Below are 23,030 nucleotides of genomic sequence, written 5' to 3'. Positions count from 1 at the left end.
ATCAGTAGAAAGGATGAGTACAATCCTGAATATTTTGCTTATGCACAAAGTAGTAATTAACCATTGGATTTAACTTCAATGTGGATGGGCCTTAAAACCTAACTTTTGTAGCCCCAATCAACAACGGTCACATAAGTAAAATGCACAAAATTATCCTACAGCCTAAAACACTAAATTTTTCCTTATTTCTTATTCTTCCTTCCATTTCTTCTTTTTTCCCATTTCTTCAGTCCTGTCGACAACTTTTCCCATTTCTTCTTCTTCCTTCTTCTTCTCATTTAACAGAGAAAGAGTGAACCTTTAATTTAACGGACATCTTCTCCGGCATTAGGGTGATAAAATTTCCTAAGGGTTAACTTTCCACCTCTAGGTTTGATATTTGAATCTAAAAACGAGTTTTGAGGCATTAAAAACGAATTCTTGGCATTAGAAATGGGTTTCTCAGGCTGGGTTTTATGGGTTTTTTGGCGGGTTCTCATGGGTATGGTTGTGGGTCGTCGGGCAGCTTGGATTTTTTCTTTTTTCTTTTTTCATTTTGATTCGGTGCTTTTGTTCTCAGTTTTAATTTTTGCATTTTTCTTGAATAGATGAGGTGTCACAAGGTGGTTGGATGTTGCAAAACACCACTTTTAAGGTCTGACCGCATGATAAGGGCTCTCTTAACCATTATAATTTCATTACTGATCATTTTTCAGTTATTCATTGAATAATAAATCATTACAGGAAAAGCAGATATAAAGATTCTATATTTAAAAATTGTATCTAAAATAATCCAAGAAGTGATAACAAGACCGAATATAATTTAAGCAGCATGAGCAAATCCAAAATCTTTGTTGACAGTCAATCATCATTAGTTTCCAATCTAAAGCAAACGAAACTCTCTATATAAATCAGTTGATAAAAATTTATAAGAAAAATATAGTTAATAGGAACTTAATTAGATTATATTCACAGTGTTCTTCCTGACATAATCGCTAATAAGCAGAAGTATTTTGTCTATAGGAGAATATGCGCCTATGCGGGAGAGGCCTGCAGGAGGTCATGTCGATCTAGAGAATAATTTTTGTCAGGCCTTCATCTGTCATTTGTTAGGAATAATTAGTCAAAACTTAGGAGCTAGGCTCAATAAGATAAAGGAAAACTTGAGTAAATAAAAGGTGATGTTTTGAGGCATCTTTTTGGTGGACTTTTTCAAGAGTGGTAAGTTTCTAAGAAGCTACGGGGTATTTGTTTCCAGTCCAAAAGTGTTTTTTCTCTTTATCATTTTTGTTGCACGTTTTTTAAAAGATTCAACGATAATTTTAAAAATTGAGAGGATGAGAGAAGAACCGAAAGAAAAAATGAATCATTTCTCTCCTTTAAAATAGCGGTCAAAAGAATCTCTCAATTTTCCAATTCATTGGAAAATCACAATTCAAAGATGTTGAATGAAATAGTACTTCGAACATAAAATTTCCAAATCGAAATAGAGGTCTCACCACGCCTTAGCGAAATTGGCAATAATTCCTTCGTTCACATAATTTTATATGATTTGATGATGATGAAGATGATGATGGGAGTCAGGAGAAAATTTGGTCCTTCCGTGTTTCACAAAAAGGATGTCAGTGCTCGGAGCCTTTCAAGGGGTATTTTGAAAATTTTAAGTAATTTTGAAATAAGGTTAAAGTCATTAATTATTCTCCAATTTCTATGATTAATTACCCCGTATGTATATATATATATATATATATATATATATATATATATATATATTGCGTGTACTACTTTCGTTTGGTAGGTGGGACTTAAATGTTATTAAAATGCAGTCCGGGCCCTGTGATTAGGTAGGTGGAATTAATTGGATTGACGGATTAAATGGAAGATGGATGCCACGTCATGTAATTGCACCTGGGTCCGACCAGGCTGGATCAAATTGGGTTCGACCAGCTGAGCAGCCTAGGTTAGGTTGGGTTAGGCCAGCTAACAGCGGGCTGGCTTGGTGGTTTGTTGAGAATGAGCAGGTTAATCGGACCGAAGAAGGCATTTTCTAGTAAATGTCTTGTGTGATACGCCTAGTCTATTTTTTCAATGGAAGATTATTTTTGCTGAGCAATTTAATTGGTGGAGTTGGATGAAGAACCGATTGAAGTCAGAGAAATGGAAAGGCAGTCTGTCCATACTTGAAGTGAAAAGATTCGTGTGTTTAGTCAAACAATAGCTTATCTCATTTAAGAAAATCGTCCTCCATACACAGAAATGCGATTCACCATTTGGCTTTCAAGTCAATACATTCCAAAGTCTGAAGTCTTCTTCTTTAATCACTGGCCTTAATATTGTTTTCCCATCGAGTGATGTCACATAATTATATTTGCCGTTGTTTCCTTGAGACAATCTCAAATACCTCACCTATTCTTCATTTCATCCATCACTTTGATCTCTTTCCCAGAAATGGATTCCTGGCTTTCCTTCTTCATTATGTTGTTGGTTTTCGTCGAGGTTCCGGTGTGTTTATGCTATGATTTGTACACAAGTTGTAGCAATCGGTTTGACTGCGGGGACATCACTGACTTGGGTTATCCATTCTCGGGTGATGGCCGACCCGATGGCTGCGGCAATCCGGATGCAAATCTCATTTGTGCGACAAATATCACTAGCATCCAAATTATGAAGGTGAAATACCGCGTTTTGAGTGCCGATGCTGGCGCCAAAACCCTCAAAATTGTGAGGGAGGATTTCTTGGATGGAATTTGTTCGCCAGTTTGGGAGAATACCACCCTCGATTCAGAGCTTTTTGAATATGGCCCTGGCTACGTTAACATTACGTTACTCTATGGTTGCCCTTCTTTTCCCAATTTTTATCCACCAATATTATCTTGCACCGTTGGTGGGATCGCTAATAAAGGCGTTTACATACAAGACCCTAAAGTCCCTGGGGTTTGTGCAAAAAGCGTGGTTGTTCCTGTTCTTGCAACTTTTAAGCAAGATATAGATAATTGGTCAAGAATTGAAGACATCATCAAAGGAGGATTCGATGTGAAGTGGAAGGAAGATCCAGCTTGTACTGCCTGCACCGTGTCTAAGGGGGTTTGTGGATACAACCAGATTACGAATCAAACAACTTGCTACTGCCCAAATCAATCATCAAACGGGTTAAAAATGTGTGCTGCCGGAGACGCCCAAGCGCCTTCTAGTGAATCAGGTATGTATGTCCCTTACTTTCTACTTCTACCCGAGCCAGCGCCGAGAAGTAGTTGTAATTTCAAGTTGTTTTCCAGCCGGTTTTATGCAATAGGATTACAGTTGGTGATGGCATTCCTGAGCTGAGTTCATGAGATTTTTTGACTATTGACCGAGACCCAATATTTATTTTATTTTATCTTTCACTCTATAGGACTATAGGAGCTCTGCGGGTAACGATAAGTGAGATGCATGTATTCGATAAATTAGGTCCACTAGCATATTTTAGGCCATGCCCTTCTTTCTGATTCGAGTATATATTTTAATCTTCCACCTCTAGTACTCGATTAGACGACCTGCCCATTGAAAACAATACTAAATGTTAACGACTCTCTTGTGTCTGAAGAGGCAAGACAACGTCGTCCTTCTTTCAAGATTAAAATTTTGTCTGAAGGGCTTTCTGGTTGTGGATTGATCCATGATCTTACATTTGGTGTCTGATTGTCATCATGTCTTGTCTTTGGTTAATTTCTTCTCAGTTTGGGGGGTTAGATGGTAAAATGCAAATTTTGAGGTTACCAAGATGCTTCCAATATATATATTGTAGGCCTTTAATTAATTTGTCTCAAGATTGACTCCTTAAATTTGTGACAGAATTAGCATATTTGACTCCCAAACCCAAAAAAAAAAAGGGGGATCATGGGGGCACATGGGCATATACAGCAGTGATGTTGGACTTCACAGGTATAGAAAAATGCAGGCAATTAAAAAAGCCCCACGTACGAGTTTCAGCTGAATTGAGATTCGATTGAGCCATGAACCAGACAGTTGAGAGAACTTTTGGCTTCTGTTCATACTTCAACTAGCATCCTTGTAATTAATTTTCATGTATTGGTGATTATTTTTGAAGTCTTTCGTAGTTCCTTATATATAATATCTCCCTAAGCTCAATAGTTTTTTCCTTTTTCTGCTTCCCCTTAATTAAGATTACCCCTATAGCATACTCCAAAATTTTTGGCCGTATTATTCCCTCTAAGAAGTAGAGCCAAACCAGATTTCCACTGAAATATTAACCACCCACTTAGGAGGACTTAAAAGGAACATGAGTAACACGGGAGTGATCTTTTGAGTCTTACCTTCTTGTTGGTTGAGTTTGATCTTTATTTATTTATTTATTTAATATATGTTTAAGATGACGTGGATTGTGATGTATTAGAGGCTTAGAAGTAAAAAAATAATTGCAGTTTAGGTGAGTTTTTTTTCTTTGCAGGGCGGCTCCATATGTTTGACTGAGCAATAGTTTAAAACTGATTTCAGACCTTCCTAAGATATGAGTTCTAGAACATGGCAAGAACATCTAGATGCCGTGTTAGGGAATCGTTAGAAATATTAAGCACTGTCGTTTTGTTGGACTTTGTCACCTATTTGTGAATTGACCGTTGCTGGTAAAGTTCCAAATAGAAGCATCTCTTTGAAAAATGTCACCCTCCCAAACCCCAACTTCGTCAAAGCCCACCAGCTCCATTATGATGCAATTCATAGGACTTATTTAAAAGCATATCATCTTCCCCCTTCTCCCTTTTCTAATCTCATCACTTGCAGTCACTTTCTCTCTGCTCTTTCATCAACATGAATCCCAATCTCTTCCCAACCATCGCTCTGTCGTTGGTGATAACAGCCTTGTGCTTGATCCACTTCCCATCGTCTTCGTTCGCAGATGCAGAGCAATACCTAATCTGCAGCAAATCATTTGATTGTGCGGGAACTGAGGGCCTCAGTTATCCTTTCTGGGGATCAAATAGGCCAAGCTATTGTGGCCACCCCTCTTTTGAGTTAAACTGCAGTAGTGACGACCCACTCATCAAAATCACCTTCATGAATTACCGAGTCCTTCAAGTCGATAACGTGTCGCGGACTCTCACGGTTGCTAGAGAGGATTACTGGAACAACACCCTTTGTCCTGCTACGATGGTTAATACGACCATCAATTCCACCGTCTTTGGTTATGCTTCAGATACAGCGTACCTGACGCTCTACTATGATTGCCCTGCTTCTCCTCCTACAATTCCGCTGACCGATACTACTCAGTTTGATTGCTCCATAAACGGAAGCGATGCTAATAACTACTATTCTAACAATACCATTGCGAACTCAATTGGTAGCTTATTTGGGTTATGCACCTACAACGTTAAAATTCCAATTCTGCAATCTCAACCTGGGAGCAGCAATTTAAGTGCACTGGAAGAAGCTATCGATCGCGGCTTCGTATTGGGGTGGAACGCAAATAACAGTTTGTGTGATGGATGTAAAGCGACCGGTGGACAGTGTGGGTACAACACAAGTACGAGCGAATTCGCTTGCCATTGTGCAAATGGAACTTTCCCATCCACTTGTGCATTAACAGCAACAGGTAAGTCTTTTGCTGTTTTTCCTGCTTCATTTCTTGCATGTTTGTTTAGATGCTCGGTTGCTAGCATGCAGATCGGTATCTCCTTTTGCTTAAGCATGGCCACTTTAATGGAGAAAAAAAGGCTCCTCGATCTGCTGCTAACATACTTTTCTTTGACTCTGGTTTAGGATAAATCATTTAGGAAAAACTCCCAACTTGCTTTCGGGCATATATGCGTCATCCATCCTATACATGAACATGATAAATATTATATTAGAAACATGCAGATATTGGGGTAATTTTTCGTTGATTAGTAATTGTTTTGAGGGAGGATCAATAGGAGGCATAACTTTACAAGTCCATGAGGCTTGGCATCAGAAAAATTTAGGCTGGTCAACGATGGACCGATTCTTGGATTTTCAATATGAAATTTATGGACGATTAAGGATTTCGATCCAATTAGTTAGGAGTTAGGTGGGATCAAAGGCTATGGAACCAAGCCAGAGTTGATTCCTCTTATCATTTGTTAGAAAAAAAGAAGCTGAATGCCCTACAGGCAAGAAGAGGTATTGGAGTAGAAAAAGAAAAAAGAAAAAAGAAAAGGCGATCGAATTTCTTGCATGGCGTGTATCATGCACGGCATACTTTTTAAGTTAATTCGTAGTAGGTAGATTGAATTCACACCGGCAACCAATGATCGTAGGGGTGGTTACCAGCGTGGGCTGCAGGGCCCAATGGGACCGGCTTAAGACAATTATATATTTATGGTTTGTTAAAAACAGGGGAAGACTAGAATAGTGAGAAAACAAGATAATTATACTAAATTTGTAAACAATTAATTTAAGTCTATTTTTTATTTTCCTTTTCAATTTTTTTTTTTTGTTAATTTTTGACTTGATTGATTACATAACATTGGCCAAATTCGGTTAGTGAAATATTTAGTTTAGTATATATGTACTTAGAAAAATAAATATTCTTTAAATAGAGAGAGAGACAGAATCACATTTTTTAAACAACATTATTCACATATTTTTTTATGCATACCACATATGTATGTCTATCATCTATCTCATCAACACGTAATGTTAATCTAAAATCAACAGTATAAAGAAAAAGTATATAAAAGATGTGCACATAGAAACCCATTTTTGTATTTTCAAGAGGTAACTTAATCAGTTGGGATTATATTTAATGAAGCAGATATCACTAGGTCGAATTCCTCTCTCTTGTGCGGACATATAAAAAAAAAATTAAAAAAAAAAAAAACAACCATTTTTGTCTAATATTCATTGGTCAATTTAGGTCTTCCGGCTTGTCCAAATCAAAGGCTATTGGAGAGGCTTTCATGCACCTTAATTATGATATGATATTTTATAAAAATATTTTTAAAATAGATATTAAATATTATTTTCAGGTCAAATAATTGAGATTTCTTTTGTTCAATATTCCTTATTATTTTATAGAATTGAGAAACGTTGATTTAGAAAGAAAAAAATAATAATAAAAGAAAGAAAGAGGAAATAAAAAATCCACAAGAATAGTCAGAATTCTAGACGGCCTCCAATTTCAAAAGCTGGTTCACATACACGTAGGGTCCAAGTCAACCAAAGGCAGCTTTGTTCAAAGCCGTCTCCGGAGGCAGTCCTTACCCACTCCAGCGACCAGCCACCCTATTACCTCATCCATGCCATCTCACTCCTCTAACCCCTCACTTCCACTACTCTCTGATGCCCCCAATCGCCTTCCCTCCGGCGATCTTCGTCTCCGTCCTCCTCTTCTTCTCCGTCGCCGTCACAACGACGTCGTTACCTTCCGATGACACCTCCACCCTCTCTTTCAAATGCGCCCAGGCCTTCGACTGTGGGCCTTTCAAGAACCTATCCTACCCATTCACCGATACGACCCACCCGGAGAACTGCGGTACGCCCGAGTTCCGACTCTCCTGCGACGACGACTCGCCCAAGTTGACCATCGCGTCGCTGAGTTACCGAGTCCTCCAGCTCGACCAGGCCGCCAGAACCATGACCCTCGCCCGCTCCGACCTCTGGAACACCACGTGCCCACAGCAATACACCAATTCCACTCTGGAGCCCTCTGGGTTCACGTACACTACTGACAATGAGGACCTCACCATCTTCTACGGTTGCTCTTGCTCCTCTTGTGGTCTGCCCGCGAAGCCTCCTAATCGGTTTTATTGTCGCTTCCTTGGGAATACGAACCGGACCGACGCTTATTACCTGACCGGTCCGGTTCCTACCGATCCGATTCTGAGACTTATTGAATGCAACGTCGGTGTCAGCCTGAAAATCCTCAAAACGGCGGCGTTGGAGCTCACAACTAATCGGTCGACGCTTGAGGAGGTTTTGATGGAGGGTTTCAAGGTGAATTATAGCGATGTGTACGGTGATACGTGTGCCAAGTGTCTGGTTTTTGGTGCGCAATGTGGGTTTGATTCGAAGCCGGGCAAACCCATTTGCCTTTGTGGCAATCGGACGTGTTCGGTGCCAGGTATTCGACCTTTTTTTCTCGACAAAAATTGCGGTTTTGTTTGAGAATGATGGTGGAGAACAGGAAATGAAATTCTGAAAATCGGTAATTTTGGTAGGCTAATTAGGACGTTGCTTTTGTGATGGAAACGGTAGAAATGGTAAAAAGTCTTTTGGAAGAAAAATATCTTTGTCACGTTTGGTTTGTCCGATAGCCTTTAAAAGTCTTTACACTCGATTTGTCTCCTGCTTTCTTCCCCCATTGACACCTGTTTGTTCCCTGGCCTCAATGGCTTCTAATCGAGGGAAAATATCGGTTTCAAAAAGCAGTAAATTGGATTAAATGTTGGTCTTAAATTAGACCTTGACTATTTGTGTATGGTGATGCTAGCTGATTAAAGATGTTCCTCTATAAAATATCTTTTCGTGCTCGTTGGACTGACACTTCTGTATCTTTCGACTATTGCAGGCAGTAAAGATTCTAATAATGCAGGCATTGTCATAGGTAATGTTTTGTGGCGTTACAAACTTACAACCATTGTGCATCTTTTCGTTGAGTTGGGTATTAATGTATTATAGAGAAGAAAATTTATCCAACTCTTGTTTCGTGTCTTCAGGAGTTGCCGTAGGAGCTGCTGGCATTGTTGCCGTATTTCTAGGTTGTTTGGTCTTTGCCATCAGACAGCGGAGGAAAAAACCTGTCAATGAATCTAAAAGCAAAGACCTGCCCACACCTCCTTCAAGCAAAGGCTTTCCAGTTTCTTCAACTAATTTCTCTCGAAGCACCCCCCCATCTTATCCCTCCTCGAAGTTGGATCTTGAAAGGGGAAGCACGTACTTCGGAGCTCATATCTTCAGCTATGAAGAACTGGAAGAAGCCACTAACCGTTTTGACCCTTCTAGACAACTTGGAGATGGAGGCTTTGGCACTGTTTACTATGGTAGGATTATAACTTACGTTATATGTATACCTTTTTTATAGTTTTTCCCTGAAGGATTGTCCTCTTAATCATTTTAATCATTTGCAGGCGAGCTGCGTGATGGGCGTGTAGTTGCAGTGAAGCGCCTATACGAAAACAATTTCAAACGCGTTGAGCAGTTCATGACTGAAGTCGAGATCCTAACTCGCTTACGGCACCCAAATCTTGTGCTGCTCCACGGCTGCACCTCAAAACGTAGCCAAGAACTTCTCCTTGTTTACGAATACATTTCTAACGGAACTGTCTCTGATCATCTCAATGGAAACCGGTCAAGTTCTGCTTTAATGACTTGGCCGGTTCGGTTGAGCATAGCCATAGAGTCAGCCGAGGCACTGGCCTACCTCCATCAATCGGATGTTATCCACCGCGATGTCAAAACCACCAACATTCTCCTGGATGATAAGTTCCGTGTGAAAGTCTCTGATTTTGGTTTGTCACGGTTGTTCCCAACGGATGTCACGCATGTGTCAACTGCTCCACAAGGAACACCTGGGTATGTTGATCCAGAGTATTACCAGTGCTACCAGCTCACTGACAAAAGCGACGTTTATAGCTTTGGAGTGGTGTTGGTCGAGCTTATATCGTCGTTGCCGGCTGTGGACACCAATAGACACCGGCACGATATAAACCTGGCCAACATGGCAATCAACAAGATTCAGAATCATGCATTGCACGAGTTGGTCGATCCGTCTCTTGGGTTCGAAAAGGATTATGATGTAAGGAGGATGACGACGTCGGTGGCGGAACTGGCTTTTCGGTGTTTGCAGCAGGAGAGGGACATGAGGCCTAGCATGGATGAAGTGGTGGAAGTTTTGAGAGGAATCAAGAACGAAGAGATTGGAGTACAGAAAGCAGAAGTGGTGGATATTAGTGCAGATGATGTCGGGCTTTTGAAGAACATTCCTCCCCCTCTTTCACCAGATTCATCTGTGAAATGGGCTAGCAGCTCTACTACACCCAATTCCTTCTAGCGCTTGAGATTTCCTCCAACTCTACAGTAGATGGTAAATTTGGTATTGTATGCCGCCCATAAGAAGTCAATAAGTGGGTTAACATTTCATTATCTTGATGTCGATTGGTTCTATTTTGTCTTGATAGAAGATGGATGGATGATAGAGATCCATGGATGCTTGTTGGGCAATGTACATAGTAAATACAGCTGTCGAAAGTGAACTTATTAGTATTGGGATGTATTCACTATTCATCATGCACATGCTCTGATGCTTGGCTTACATACTTCAATCGTAAAGATTTTGAATTAGATTGTTTTCATCAATGAGAAAATGTTGTGAATCAAACGATGACTAAAATATAATGACAACTGCTAAATTTTCCTCTCTTGTTTTTTTTTTTCTTCTGTATTTTTCATGACAGAGCAGCAGATTTTTTTATTTTTTTCCTTCTTTGTTTTCTCCATTGGAGCTACATCATTGGCTGCTTTTCCCAAAATCCAAGCAACCAAACAAAAGATGAAAACTGGATTGAGAGTATTGAGCTGTTGTTTAACATGATGGATTAATTTTCCTCCGCATAATATACATGCCTTGAATCCAACACAAGATAATTTCTGACACTTCTCGTGAACTCTAACCATTTAAAATATAGTTATTAAAATAACTCTTAACAGCATTCACAATAACTCTCAACACTAAAAGTCTACTTTAGTTGATTTAGTTATGGCTTATTTATGATTGCGTTTTAGGGACCTAATTAACACTTAAAAAGTCCGTTTGAAGAAAAAAAGTATTCATTTGGTAAAAAAATCAAAAGCATTTTTAAGGGTTCAAAAAGCCTAAAAATTACCAAAACGCACTTTTGACAAAAGCTTAAAAATGAAATTTTACCCAAAAGCTTTTTGTTAACGTACAAACTCTATTTCTCAAACACAATCCCAAACAGGCGTTTTTTTTTTTTTTTTTTTTTGACATGTCCACACAAGGGAAGGAGGAAGGGAGATTCGAACTAGTGACCTCTGCTTCATGAGGCATTATTCACTGCTGATTGAGCTACCCCTTGGAGACTTTTAGTCACTTTTCAAAACAACTAAACATCAATCTTTCTAAATATTCTATTTTTATTGACTAAACCAATTTTTGGACTCTTTGCATTAAAAATCTACTTCAATTATAAAGAAGAAGTATAAAAGAAAAAGAACATTTTTTTAATAAATAACTTTCACTTTTGAGCTATTTACATTTAGAGAGCATTATTATCATGAGTTAAATTTAGCATTGAGTAAAAAGTTTGTTAAATAGTGTATTTTGTGAATTTTGTTAAAATTAAAAATTAAAAATTGAGAGTTCATCGTAAATGTTCTAACCATTTAAAAACCAAAAAGAGCACATACAAGTTATTAAATTCTATTATGGTTGAGATGCCTGCAATTTATGTCACACTCTTAAAACCAATAATGGTGAACACTCTTCTGACATACAATTTCATTATTCTTAAAGAATACTAAAGTCCTTCAACTCTTAAATTTGGCCGAATGTGCCGATTTAGAGGGAATAACATCTCCAACAATACCTTAAAAATTGTCAGCCAATTTTTTTACAAATCTCAGCCATTGAATATATCTAATGGCTTAGAATAAGACACGCATTATTAAGATAGCCTCGAGAATATGCATTTGCTTATATTTGAACTTTGATATTCAAATAGCCTTCGGAAAATGCCATTTGCTAAATAGTGGGTGTCTTATTCTATGCCCTTAGATATATTCAATGGCTGAGATTTATAAAAAAATTAGATGGTAATTTTTAAGAATTGCTGAGGGTCTTGATCCAATGTAGAGTCTCCTAACCCATTAAGATATTTGAAGCTCTTGGCCTCTCTTACACACAAATTTTAATTCATCCACGTACTACAATAAGTCATTTATAGCAATTGTCAGCCTACGGAATTATTTTGGTCCCATTAGTAATTGATGCTCTAACTATTTTAATTCTGCCATCAATAGGCTCCTTAAATTTCCACGCCACAACCAAACAATCGGCACGTATTGACACCCTAATTAAATGAAACATCAATTCACTAAACCAAACCTTAAAACAAAGACCGATTTTTCCATTTATAAACCTTAATTTGTGACCAACAAAATGGGTCAAACTGACTCAACCAACCTCACACATGAGTTTTGAAAAATCGCTCGAGAAAATCGCTAGAATCTGCCACGTGTAACCATTTTAGCTTTCGGTTAGCGTAATTGACCCGAAGAGACACAGGACCCTCTTCCCATATTCCCCCAAAAACACCCGTCCATTTTATCGCTTTTTCTAGTGTTTTTTAACCCCGCCACATTTCTTCTCTCTCTCTCTCTCTCTCGCTCTAGAAAATGCAATTCACAGCTAAATACTCTGAGTCCAAGGAGTAAAGCACAAAGAAATCGAATCCAAATCCAAACCCAATCATAATGCTCACAGATCTCACTTTCTCCCCCTAACAAGCAACGCCCAATTCCACACACACACAACCAAACAAAGTAATTCACAGAGAGAGAGAGAGAGAGAGGGAGAGTGTTTTTTTGTGTGTATAAAAAGAATGCCTACCTTGCAGAAATTCAAGGTTCTAGCGACGCAGTGCGCCGTGGTGGCCGCAAGTCCGACGAGGAGCCCGTCGGCGAGCCCCGTCATCCACCTCCGCCGCCGCAAGACTCTCCGCATGCTCCTCAACCGCACCGACCGTCGAGGCCGGTTCGCCTGCCGGGACGACTCCTCGGAGCTCCGCGGCATGGACTCCGATCCCAATCGCGCGCCTCCAGACAAGGCTAAGAAGAAAGAGAAGAGCGGGGAGATCAGGGTCCGGCACAAGCTGAAGGACCTCTTCGTGTCATCGCCGCCGCCTGAAGATAGGGTTTCGGATAAGAGATTGGAAGAAGACGAGGTCGGGTTGTTACCGGCAACCGGGAGCGTCGGTGGTGGCATATCGGCGTTGCGGCGAGGCGCAGCCGAAAGAGCCGGTTCTTTCAGGCCCGTAACGGCGTCGTTTCGGTATAGATTGCTCAGAAGAGCTTGGCGACCAGTGCTCGTCACCATCCCAGAGTAGAAGCAAAACAAAAGTACGGATAATTCGGAATCTTCGTAAATTTTTATTTATTTTTATTTTTATTTATTTTTCGAAAATACTATTAAAACTTCTCTGTGGTATTTTCTGAGAGATAATGTAAATTTTGGGTTGCTAAAGTGCGCCGAGGCGGTGCTAACTTGCGCGTCTGATTATTGAAGAAGACGTTAACGGCCTCTGCGAGAAAAGTGGGGCCAGAGAACGCGGGGTTCAACTTATTCCGACGCATTTTAGCAGTGGAATTTTCTTTTTCTTTTTTTTTTTTTTTTTTTTTAATTAATTAAAAAAAAGTTGTAAATGATGATGGCCCTGAAAAGAGCATTTTTCTTTTAGGTGTTGTTGGGGGGTGAGAGAGAGTGGCATGGCCCGTGAGGACAAGGCTAAGACAATGATATGTAATTTTTAATAAAAGCTGTGTCTGTCTCTATTACAGCTTCCATGTGTTGATGTTCCTCCGAGTTGTTTCCGCAATAAGTATACATGTTTTTTGTTTTTAGCCCTTTAGAGTACCGTTAACCATTAACGGTTCACGAATCCAAGTGGGGTGTACTACTTTTTGTATCAACCCCTCTCATTCATTACTCATACATGTCGGACCCAAATGTAAATTTAATTTTAGGCTATGAATATGTGCATTTGGTCCTTTCCACTCGCATGCATTTTCGGGGGTTTTAATCATCAGTCATCACAATGCTACAATATTTTGATCATGGGTTTCAGATTTGGGCAGGCATGCCAAGTATAATTTGGTTTTACAGTATGAAAATGTCTTCAAGTGGATGGATGGATGGAGGAGTCAAAACTCTTTCACGCTCCATCTTGGGCAGGCCATGAGGAGGATAAGGGTTGGACCGCAAAACTCGCTGCTGTGGATGTGGTGGAACCATGTCACATGTGCGTACGTGCCAATGTGTCATATTGGATTGGGTTGCATTCATCTTTTTGGAATCTCTTTGTATGTTTAGTCACCAACTGTAAAAGAATAAAAAATTAAAAAATATATATATTTTTTTAATCTCTAACATTTTTTCTCATCTCAATAACAAAAGAATAAAGAAGTCCTTGAGAAATAATATTTAAATATAATAGTAAAAATTGATAGGTAAAATAGAAAAGGGGGCCGGATATGTGTTTTGAAAAAATAAATAGCTAAAATAAAAATATATTATTTTTTATTTAAATTAAAGAGAAAATTTGCTAAGAATGCTCCAAGATCATTTAACTAAGATCTAGCACATATACAAAGTTGTTCGCACGAGTCTAGATGAGTACACGCCGTTCATTAGGGGAAACTCTACTTACCATATGATGTTTCATCACTTTTACAATCACTATCAAAATTTAAAAATTTTGCAATCTCACTTCTTCTTTAGGATTCAACACAAAAGACGTGAAATTTTTCAAAATATTATTTTTTTTTAAAAAAAAAAAATTAGCATATGCTCCAGCTGATGGACATTTTTTTTTAATTATTTAATTATAGTAATTTTGTAATTTTTAAAATTTTACTGATGTATAAAGAACATTTTACTTATTTACTGTCGGATTTATCCTCAAACTCCAATATTGACATAAGTAACATTGTAAACTTTTTAAACTTGAATACCCAACATTAATAAAAGATTTTAAATTTTGAGAATGTGATGATAGAAAATGAAATTCCCGTCATTGTTATTGGACAAGCTTATTGACTCATTCTAAGTTCTTTTTATTTTTTATTTTTTTATTTTATATATATATATATATATATATATATATATATATGTTCACACAAGGGAAGGGGGATTCGACCTAATGACCTTCGCTTTTTGAGGGGTGGTTCGCTGTCAATTGAGTTACCCTTTGAAGACTCTAACGCATGTAAAAAGTCATGTAAGAAACCCAGTGTATTGAGTACTTCAAAGTTACAAATAGAATAAATTTCCCGGATGCGACATATATATATACATGCATATATACTTGCAGTACTGTCTAAGAATCAGAAAGATACTCCTTGTTATTCCTTCCCACATAACAGGCCAAACAATAGACCAATACATCGTACATCTCTATGGAAAGAAAGGTGGCCGGCCTCAAATTCTATCAAACAATAGCAACTCAACAAGGGTAAGAGGAATCTGTTTTTCCTTCTCCTCCAATCAACTGTAAAAGCAAAAGGACCCAACGAATGCATGTGCTTTTCTTTTGAGCTGTAATGCATCCATTTTATTTGACCACACCAAGAAATTCCCATCGGCATCAGATTTGGCCATTTGGACCCCCGGCCCCCTATCAATTTTGTTTTACAAGTGAAAAAGATCCAACAACTATCTATATTTCTTTCTTTTTTCTGGGATGAAAAGATGAACTCATAATGACAGAAAGGTTTCTCATGATTCACTTTTGTGATTTATGATAATTAAAAGCTTCTTCTTCTTCTTCTTCTTCTTCAGTTCATGTCGTTTCAGATATGCATGAATTGAAGCGAAAAAGCTTCATCCCATTGTACGGCGTTTCGCTTCGGGCTAGGCTTCGCCATGTATAAAAGGGAAAACATGTCTTGGATGACTAATTAATTAAGGCCGAGGTTAAAATTAAATTTTTAATTAACCAATATTTAATAAATAATTAAGTAAAAGTTAACGATCATGATCATGAAAAGGGATGCAAACCAAATATTGCACATGGTGTGCATGTGCGAGTGTGCCTGTGCATGTATATCCACACAAATTCTTAACTCTAATTTAAGGTTATATATAGATCTACATGCGGCTTACCATATCTAATTAAGGTTATTACCAGCTATTGCTGGGGATCCCAATTCATTTGGATCAACATTTATATATCATCATATGTTATATCATCTCTCTACTGTTGGTACCACGTTTCTTCTCCATAATGTTAATTTGCTATCTTTGTATAGCTGGAGAAGGCTTATATAAGAGTGCAAATTACCGTGCACATTGTTTAGTTTGATGGGCTTCTTCCAACCTTGATCTCTCGTTCTCTCTCCTATTTGGATCAAGAGTAGGAAAAACCCCCCTTTAATCCTTTTCCTCATTGCTTAGAAAAAATATATATCATCATATGTTATATATCCCGCATCCACTTTAGCAAACCAAAATCTCACAATCAAGGAAAGTACAATTAAGAAAATATTGTAATAGTAACCCCACAATATGGAATTAACTCAAGTTGATCACTGGGTTAACTCACTTAATTACACAACTAAAAAGAGAGACTCAGGCCCCAAAAAATTTTTTTAAAAAAAAATTCACCTAGATGACCTCGATGTCTAATGTCGGCTCACGTGGTCCAGACTCCAGGCCTTTTTATTTTTATTTTTTAATAGCATTATTTTTTTCAATGAAACATGCTCCATGTTCCTTGGTGCAGTTTGCAACCATGCATGACATGGAAGCCTTTCCACCACAGCATTAGGAAATTTTCGTGAGCCCAAATTTATGAATCTTGTCTTGGGAACCCTAAAATTAATTAATTAATTCCAAGACATGATGCTCAGAGAATTTGGGGTTTTTTCAACTTTAATTTTGCTTAGTTCTTCAATCATTTCTTCGCATGCTAACTTTGTCTGCATTGGCATCTCTTGGGTTTGCAAAAATATCCTCAGCTCATCAATAATCAGGTGTGCTTCCATGGCTAGAATCCTGCAACACATCCGGAAGCTAAGTCATGGCAAGTGTTAACATATTTCACACCAGAATTTTTTTTTTTTTTTTTTTTTTCTTTCTCACGGTAAAATGGTCTACATTATATATATATATATATATATATATATATATATATGTTCTTGAAATTCAAGCTAAAAAAGTAAAAAAAAAAAAAAAAAAAAAGTGCTGGCATGTTGGTTGCTGGACTTTTACTCCAGCCAAAGTTTTGCACCTCCTTTGTGTTAAAGACAACATTACAAATAATTAACGTATATATATATGTCACTAAACTGGGGACGAACCAGCTAAAAAAGATGCCACAACCCACAGCATAAGAAGTCGGCTAGTTATGTCTCAGCTGTCTCACTGCTCCAAAAGTGATTTTTAGGTGTCGGCCATCAAAAGTTGAAAATATGTATAGATGACCAATTTTCAAAAGGCGATTTATTATTATTATTATTGTTGTTGTTGTTGTTATTTATTTGATAAAATTCATTTTTAGTGAAAGTGTTCTTTTAATATTTTTATTAAGAGTAATGCTACATATTATATCTTTATTTTATTTTTATTTTATTGGATTAATGTGACAGTACTCTTATCAGTTCTTGATTTTTTTTTTAAATAATTGATGCAATAATAGATGAATATCGTCACACTAGGTGATGTTATGCTTTACCTCTCTCATCTTCAAATCTTATGTGACGAGGTTTTAATAGTATTTGTTGCATGAAAATTGATTTTTTGGTTGTAAAGATCACCCCACGTAAGATTAGGAAATGAAAGAGGAATGAGGTGATGAATAAAATTACTCCGATAAATTGAATATTAATCTTTTTAATAAAATCTCCTCTTGAAATCCAAAAAGGAGATTTGTAGAATAATAGGAAATTGACTATTTTCCCATTTCCCACCTCACAGTGGACCAGTTTCCAAGTCCCCTTTTGACTCACTCGGAGTCTTACGATAATGATATGAAAACAAGAAAAAAAAAACATCTAAGGCGTATATGTAGGGTTGGAGAGGGAATTAGGGAGTGGCCAATTAATGACTTTGTGGACTTTCCTTGAACCGGACAAAGCTCCGATCCAAAGCAGATTTGTACAGTGGATTAGGTTCCACGTTCCCACTTCATTGTTCAATAATTGCAGCTGCAATTTTTTTTTTTTTGATTGTTGCAGCTGCCGTATAATGGTGCAGAAAATTAATTCTTACCCGTTGAGTTTGCAAGCTATGTTTGACTCCACAAATTGCTCAGTGCTTCGTAGCCCCAGACTTTCACACACCCTGTACTTCTTCTGCAGATAATGCTTCTGATGTTGGTTTTCTGCCACGAAGAAATCTGCATCAGAGGGTGTGATTTTGGTCACAATCCTCTTGTTCAGCTTCAGCTGCCGCCTGATCTTTGACTCCTGTGCTTCCTTCCTCTCCTTCTCGTTGCTGTAAAAGATTGCAGATCTTTGGTGTGTACTCACTCCAAAGCTCTGCCACATTATTATCCTTTCGGATTAGACCAACATAACGACAATGATGAATTTATGATAAAAAGATCGAAATAATTACTAGGTAGTCTTTATTGGTGGGATCATGGCTTTCCCAGAAAATGTCACACAGAAATTTGTATGGGATTCTCCTTTTATCGTATATAACTTTCACTGCTTCAGTGTGCCCTGTTAATCCTTCAGAGACCTATGAGTGCATGCATATTGGAAAAAAAACGTTCAATTTCTGTAACAAAAACAACATGAATTATGTATATATATCGAGATGATCATCTTTTTTCTTTCACCTCTCTATATGAAGGCTTTTTCAGGGTTCCTCCATAATACCCAGTAGCAGTTTTCACAACTCCTTCTATACGCCCAAACGCAGCTTCTAGGCTCCAGAAGCTACCTGCTGCAAATCCCATGTATCAATCACAATATTACAATAAACTCACGTACACATCAATGTATAAGAGAGAGCAAGAGAATTGGACCTCCAGCAAACACTGCTTCGGTGAGAAACTCTGGCGGAATGGTGTCTTTTGTTGTGGTCTCAGAGATCATGGGAAAGTCAGAAATTTGAGGAAGCAATTTGTACATGTTTTTCAAACTAAGCATTCTGTCGTGATTTATCTCGGTATTTGCTGGGTCACCTCAAAATATATATACATTAATGAATTAAGCCAGTGGTTTTCGCAGAAACCTGAAACCAGATAGGATCGATGCAAAGTCAAGCTGTTTTTTTGAATATACGTGTTTTTTGATTAGAAGAAACAAGACCAAGGTATGAACGTTATACATGTTTGGACATTTTTCAATTTCCTTTTATCATCATTGAGTTGTCTAATTCTGGTCTTCGAAATTTGTCTGCTGCAACATCGGGACCCTCTTAAGGTTAATTTATATTTTACGTACATTCTTTAATTTCTTTCTGCAAGGTTAAAATAAAAAAATGGTCCATTAATATGTTAAATTTTAGTGGAATTGCAGGATAAGAAGAATTAAATTCTAATTATGTATTAGAGAAAATTAAAGGAAGTTAAAAATAAGTGAGAAAAATCTGAGAAATTAAGCAAATGCTGCCTTGTTTTCTACATCAATGGTGTGAAAGGGGTCGAAGAGGTCCAACTCCTTATCATTCATATATATATATATATATATATACCGACGGAACCCACCCACAAGGATATGATTATGACAAAAAGGGAATAGAGAAGAGAATGGCTCGATTTCTATTTCAGTTTCAGACTAATATGCATGATTTTTCCACAAATTAACACATTATTTGAGCAAATTTGGCTCTTAGTTTGTTTCATTTGGAATGAAGAAGACCTTTTCCAGGCGCAAGCCCATCTCCCCTAAAACCCTAAAGGGCCTTTTTTTTTTTTTTTTTTTTTTTTGACATGTTCACGTAAGAGAAGTAGGAGGAGAATTTGAACTAGTAACCTTTAATTCGCTTCATTAAGCGTGATTCACAGTTGATTGAGCTACCCCTTGAGACCAAAGGCCCTTCTAATATTGAAACATTATTAGCCATTTGGAAGAATAAGCTATCAATTAGCTAGAAAGCTAGAATTGCCAATTGAAACTGTGCTTCACACAAAAAGGCAAACAATATGAGAGATATTTGACAACAACACTTTACACGGGGAATCAGGTGCACAGAATGTTAGGTAAGTACCCATTAAAAAAGTATTTAAAGAATAACTTAATTTGCCGAGAATCACGTCTCATGAAGTAAGGGTTATTAATTCAAATCCCTATCATCCTTTTTCCTTGTGCGGACATGTAAAAAAAAAAATTGGCAACTAACGTATATAAATAAAATTTTGAGAAAAAATAAATTCAGTCTTAATTACTGATTTTCCAATTTCGACAAGTAATATGATATTAAATAGGTCCTTCATTAACCTAGCTATTGTTTAATTAATTAATAGTAAATTATGTCAAACTAATTAATTAATATCATGTGACTCTCATTTGACACGTCGTGTGATACAATTATTTTAAATTTACAAATATAGCATAAATCAAAACTTAAGAGAATAAAAAATGACATTCCAACCATGATAAAGGAGCCCTAACTAGTTGGGGCCCCTCACCAGATGGGTGGCAGCCCCTCCCTTGTGAGGGAGGGGACACCCCTGATAGAAGAGTGGTTGCCCCTCTCCACAAAAAGGACAGCCTCTCCTTATAGAGAGGTGGGGGCCCCTTTTGGTAGGAGGCAACCACTTCGATCTCACAATCTCTTTATGAGATGAGGCTGTACGTGGTGGTCTCCCCTTTGTAAGTGTTGTCACGGTGTAAAAGGAGCATAATTTATATGATTAATTCATGTATATATAGTACTATACTTCAAAAGAAGCATAATTTGTCGTGTGTAACTTGTCTTATTAATCTGGTGGGAGTTGGTTCTGGAAGAGAAAAGTAGTGCAAAAGGAGGAAGAAAGAGCTAGCAATTCTGTGATGAGAAGCAAAAGTGAGAAAGCTTCTTTTTACAAATTAAAGAGCATTAGTCAAAACATCCTTTTAACTTTGCCCATCGAAATTAGAAGACACATATAGAGACAATAAATTGACAAATATATTATAATAAGCCCACTTTCTACACCTTTGGTGGACCAACCCGATTGCTAAAGTGCTTTGAATTATAGAATCAATTCTTATATTTTAGGAAGTGGAGGAGTATTCAATATTTAAACTACATTTGGATTAGGTATTGAGAAACTTTTTATTATACTTTTGGGATTTAATCATCATTCTTTGGAGGGAAGAGCCACTGAGATACAAAACTATTGATTCTTTAAGCTAGATTCCTCATAAGCTTCCCCAAGGTATGACGAATTATTAAGGAACTTGAAGACTAATATATAAAATTTGCGCTTCATGACTCTTGGAAGCTATTATAATCTGATTAATTATTCTCAAATTAATTAATGACGGAGTTGGAGTTTCGAAAGGTGGAATTAGAAAGTGTTCTCCAAGTGATGCGAGCATTACTGAAGGATGAAAAGAATTGGGGTAAGTATGACCAATTAATTAACGACGTTGAAGTTATATTAAATTGTTGGAAAAATTACAGTTTACCCCCTTAAAATTGATAGCGTTTTTCAATTCGAACACTAAAGTTTCAATTTTTGCAATCTACCCTCCCAAAGTTCCACAGTTTGAAATTTGACCAATTGTATCCAAAACTTCCCATATTGCCCCTAATTTTTATTTATTTTTATTTTTTCATCAAATTTTTTTTTAAAAAAAATTCGGGGTGGTCGTAGCCACCCTTTGCCCATTTGGCCATTTTTGCACCCCCAAATTTGCTTTTTTTCTTTCATAAAAAAAAAAAAAAAATTATGGGCAATATGAGAATTTTGAGATAATATTAGTCGAATTGAAAAAAATTGAAACTTTGTGGGGGTGAATTGCAAAAATTAAAACTTTGATGTTCGAATTGAAAAAAAAATGTCAACTTTGGAGAGGTAAACTGTAATTTTTCCTAAATTGTTTATATAATTGGAAAGTGTATATGGAATAATAGGGAAAATGAAAAAGGAATAAATCAGTTGATTAAATGAGAGAATATAATGAAATATTTATATTTATAATTATTTCAGAAGAAATATTAATAAAAAAAAGTGAAGATATATAATGATATAATTATAAGGTTGTTTCGTTTTCAATCATATTGACATTTTTCTTTTTAACAAACTCTAAAGGGCACAGTAAATAGTTCTCTCAATGATGGAAATTGGAAAGGATATATGGTATATCTACTTTTGGATGGGGCCTACGCTCTACTCAGATGGAATCTTACGTGGGATCCTCTACCGAGCAGTCCTCCAGTCAAGTAGGCGCGTCGACCAACCGCGTTACTGTAGCACGTGGGATTGCAATCGGAGAAACCCAACACCACCTTCCAATCAACAACGTGCTTTTGCCCCCACATTTCCACTCTATACGGCTATGTCCGGATCAGGTAGATCTCTCTTTTATAGCATTTTCAACACTAAATAGTTATTAAAACGTATTATTTTTAATACTAATTTTATAAGCCACTCCGGCGTCATTTTAAGAATAAAATGATTTTTAAAATTATAATTTTATCAAAATTTAATAATAATTAATCATAATTTTAATGATAATTTTAAAGGTACATTATTATTAGAATGGTATAAGAGTAATTTTTAGCATTATTCAATTTTTAATTTAGCTATTATTATTTTTATATGTATTTCAACAAATTTTCTATTTTATTTAAATATTATTTTTTTTAATTTAATTTAATTTAATTTTTTTTTCTCCATGACCTATGTATGTATCGCCCAACCCCTCCATATGTATGATTCGCCCAACCAATGATATGCAAAAATGAGTAATTTTAGGTGATCTACTTATGTCTTACTAGGAATGATGTAGCTATTAAAATCACCACTGAGCTTGTGATTTATCATTATTAAATTTTGATCAAATAGTAATTTTAATAGCCACATTATTCTTAATGAGACATAAGTAAGCCACTTAAAATTACTTATACAAAAACACCATTTACGTCTTAAAAGAAAAAAAAAACACGTACTATGATGTTTTATTTATAATAGTTATTGAGCGACGATGTTAAAATGTTTTTTTTTGTTCGGTTATAAAAATAGTATGATTTTTCATTGTAGTACAAAAATATTAAAAAAAAAAAAAGGCTTTAAACAAACTTAACGATTTGAGAAGGAAAAGCTTAAATTTAAAAAATGGTTTATAATTTTTTTTTTAAAAAAGTCATTTTACAAAAAATTATGATGAACTGAAAATATTTCTAATTTAACAAAGATTTTTGA

The 23,030-nt window shown here is 36.7% G+C and overlaps 4 protein-coding genes across 5 annotated transcripts in view; 3 read left to right on the top strand and 1 right to left on the bottom strand.

Moving 5' to 3' along the window:
- Window positions 1-23,030, top strand: part of LOC132182486 (LEAF RUST 10 DISEASE-RESISTANCE LOCUS RECEPTOR-LIKE PROTEIN KINASE-like 2.3) — a 45,543-nt gene that overhangs the window by 1,134 nt on the left and 21,379 nt on the right. Inside the window, 1 exon segment of the mRNA XM_088516217.1 lies at window positions 2,426-3,178. Within this exon segment, the coding sequence (XP_088372343.1) occupies window positions 2,426-3,178 (753 nt within the window).
- LOC132182487 (LEAF RUST 10 DISEASE-RESISTANCE LOCUS RECEPTOR-LIKE PROTEIN KINASE-like 1.4) lies at window positions 4,786-10,348 on the top strand. Its single transcript, XM_088516338.1, has 6 exons — window positions 4,786-5,727; window positions 7,138-8,091; window positions 8,247-8,272; window positions 8,433-8,536; window positions 8,649-8,972; window positions 9,060-10,348. The coding sequence occupies exons 1-6, from the start codon at window positions 4,786-4,788 to the stop codon at window positions 9,980-9,982; spliced, it is 3,273 nt and encodes a 1,090-aa protein (XP_088372464.1). The 3' UTR covers window positions 9,983-10,348.
- Window positions 12,005-13,291, top strand: LOC132182101 (50S ribosomal-like protein). Its single transcript, XM_088516219.1, has one exon. The coding sequence runs from the start codon at window positions 12,552-12,554 to the stop codon at window positions 13,053-13,055; it is 504 nt and encodes a 167-aa protein (XP_088372345.1). The 5' UTR covers window positions 12,005-12,551; the 3' UTR covers window positions 13,056-13,291.
- On the bottom strand, window positions 16,266-18,827 carry LOC132182493 (uncharacterized). Of its 2 annotated transcripts, none has more exons than XM_059595754.2 (5): window positions 18,699-18,827; window positions 18,510-18,616; window positions 18,284-18,409; window positions 17,936-18,204; window positions 16,266-16,720 (listed from the first exon to the last, which is right to left on the bottom strand). In XM_059595754.2, the coding sequence occupies exons 1-5, from the start codon at window positions 18,820-18,822 to the stop codon at window positions 16,552-16,554; spliced, it is 795 nt and encodes a 264-aa protein (XP_059451737.2). In that variant the 5' UTR covers window positions 18,823-18,827; the 3' UTR covers window positions 16,266-16,551. The 2 variants fall into 2 exon arrangements, with proteins under 2 accessions (XP_059451737.2, XP_059451738.2); XM_059595755.2 differs by having other exon boundaries at window positions 18,510-18,613.

Source organism: Corylus avellana, chromosome 5 (genome assembly GCF_965113065.1).
Source record: "Corylus avellana chromosome 5, dhCorAvel1.hap1.2, whole genome shotgun sequence".
In the NCBI taxonomy this organism is placed as follows: Eukaryota; Viridiplantae; Streptophyta; class Magnoliopsida; order Fagales; family Betulaceae; genus Corylus; species Corylus avellana.
This window is presented reverse-complemented; position numbering and strand designations above follow the sequence as displayed.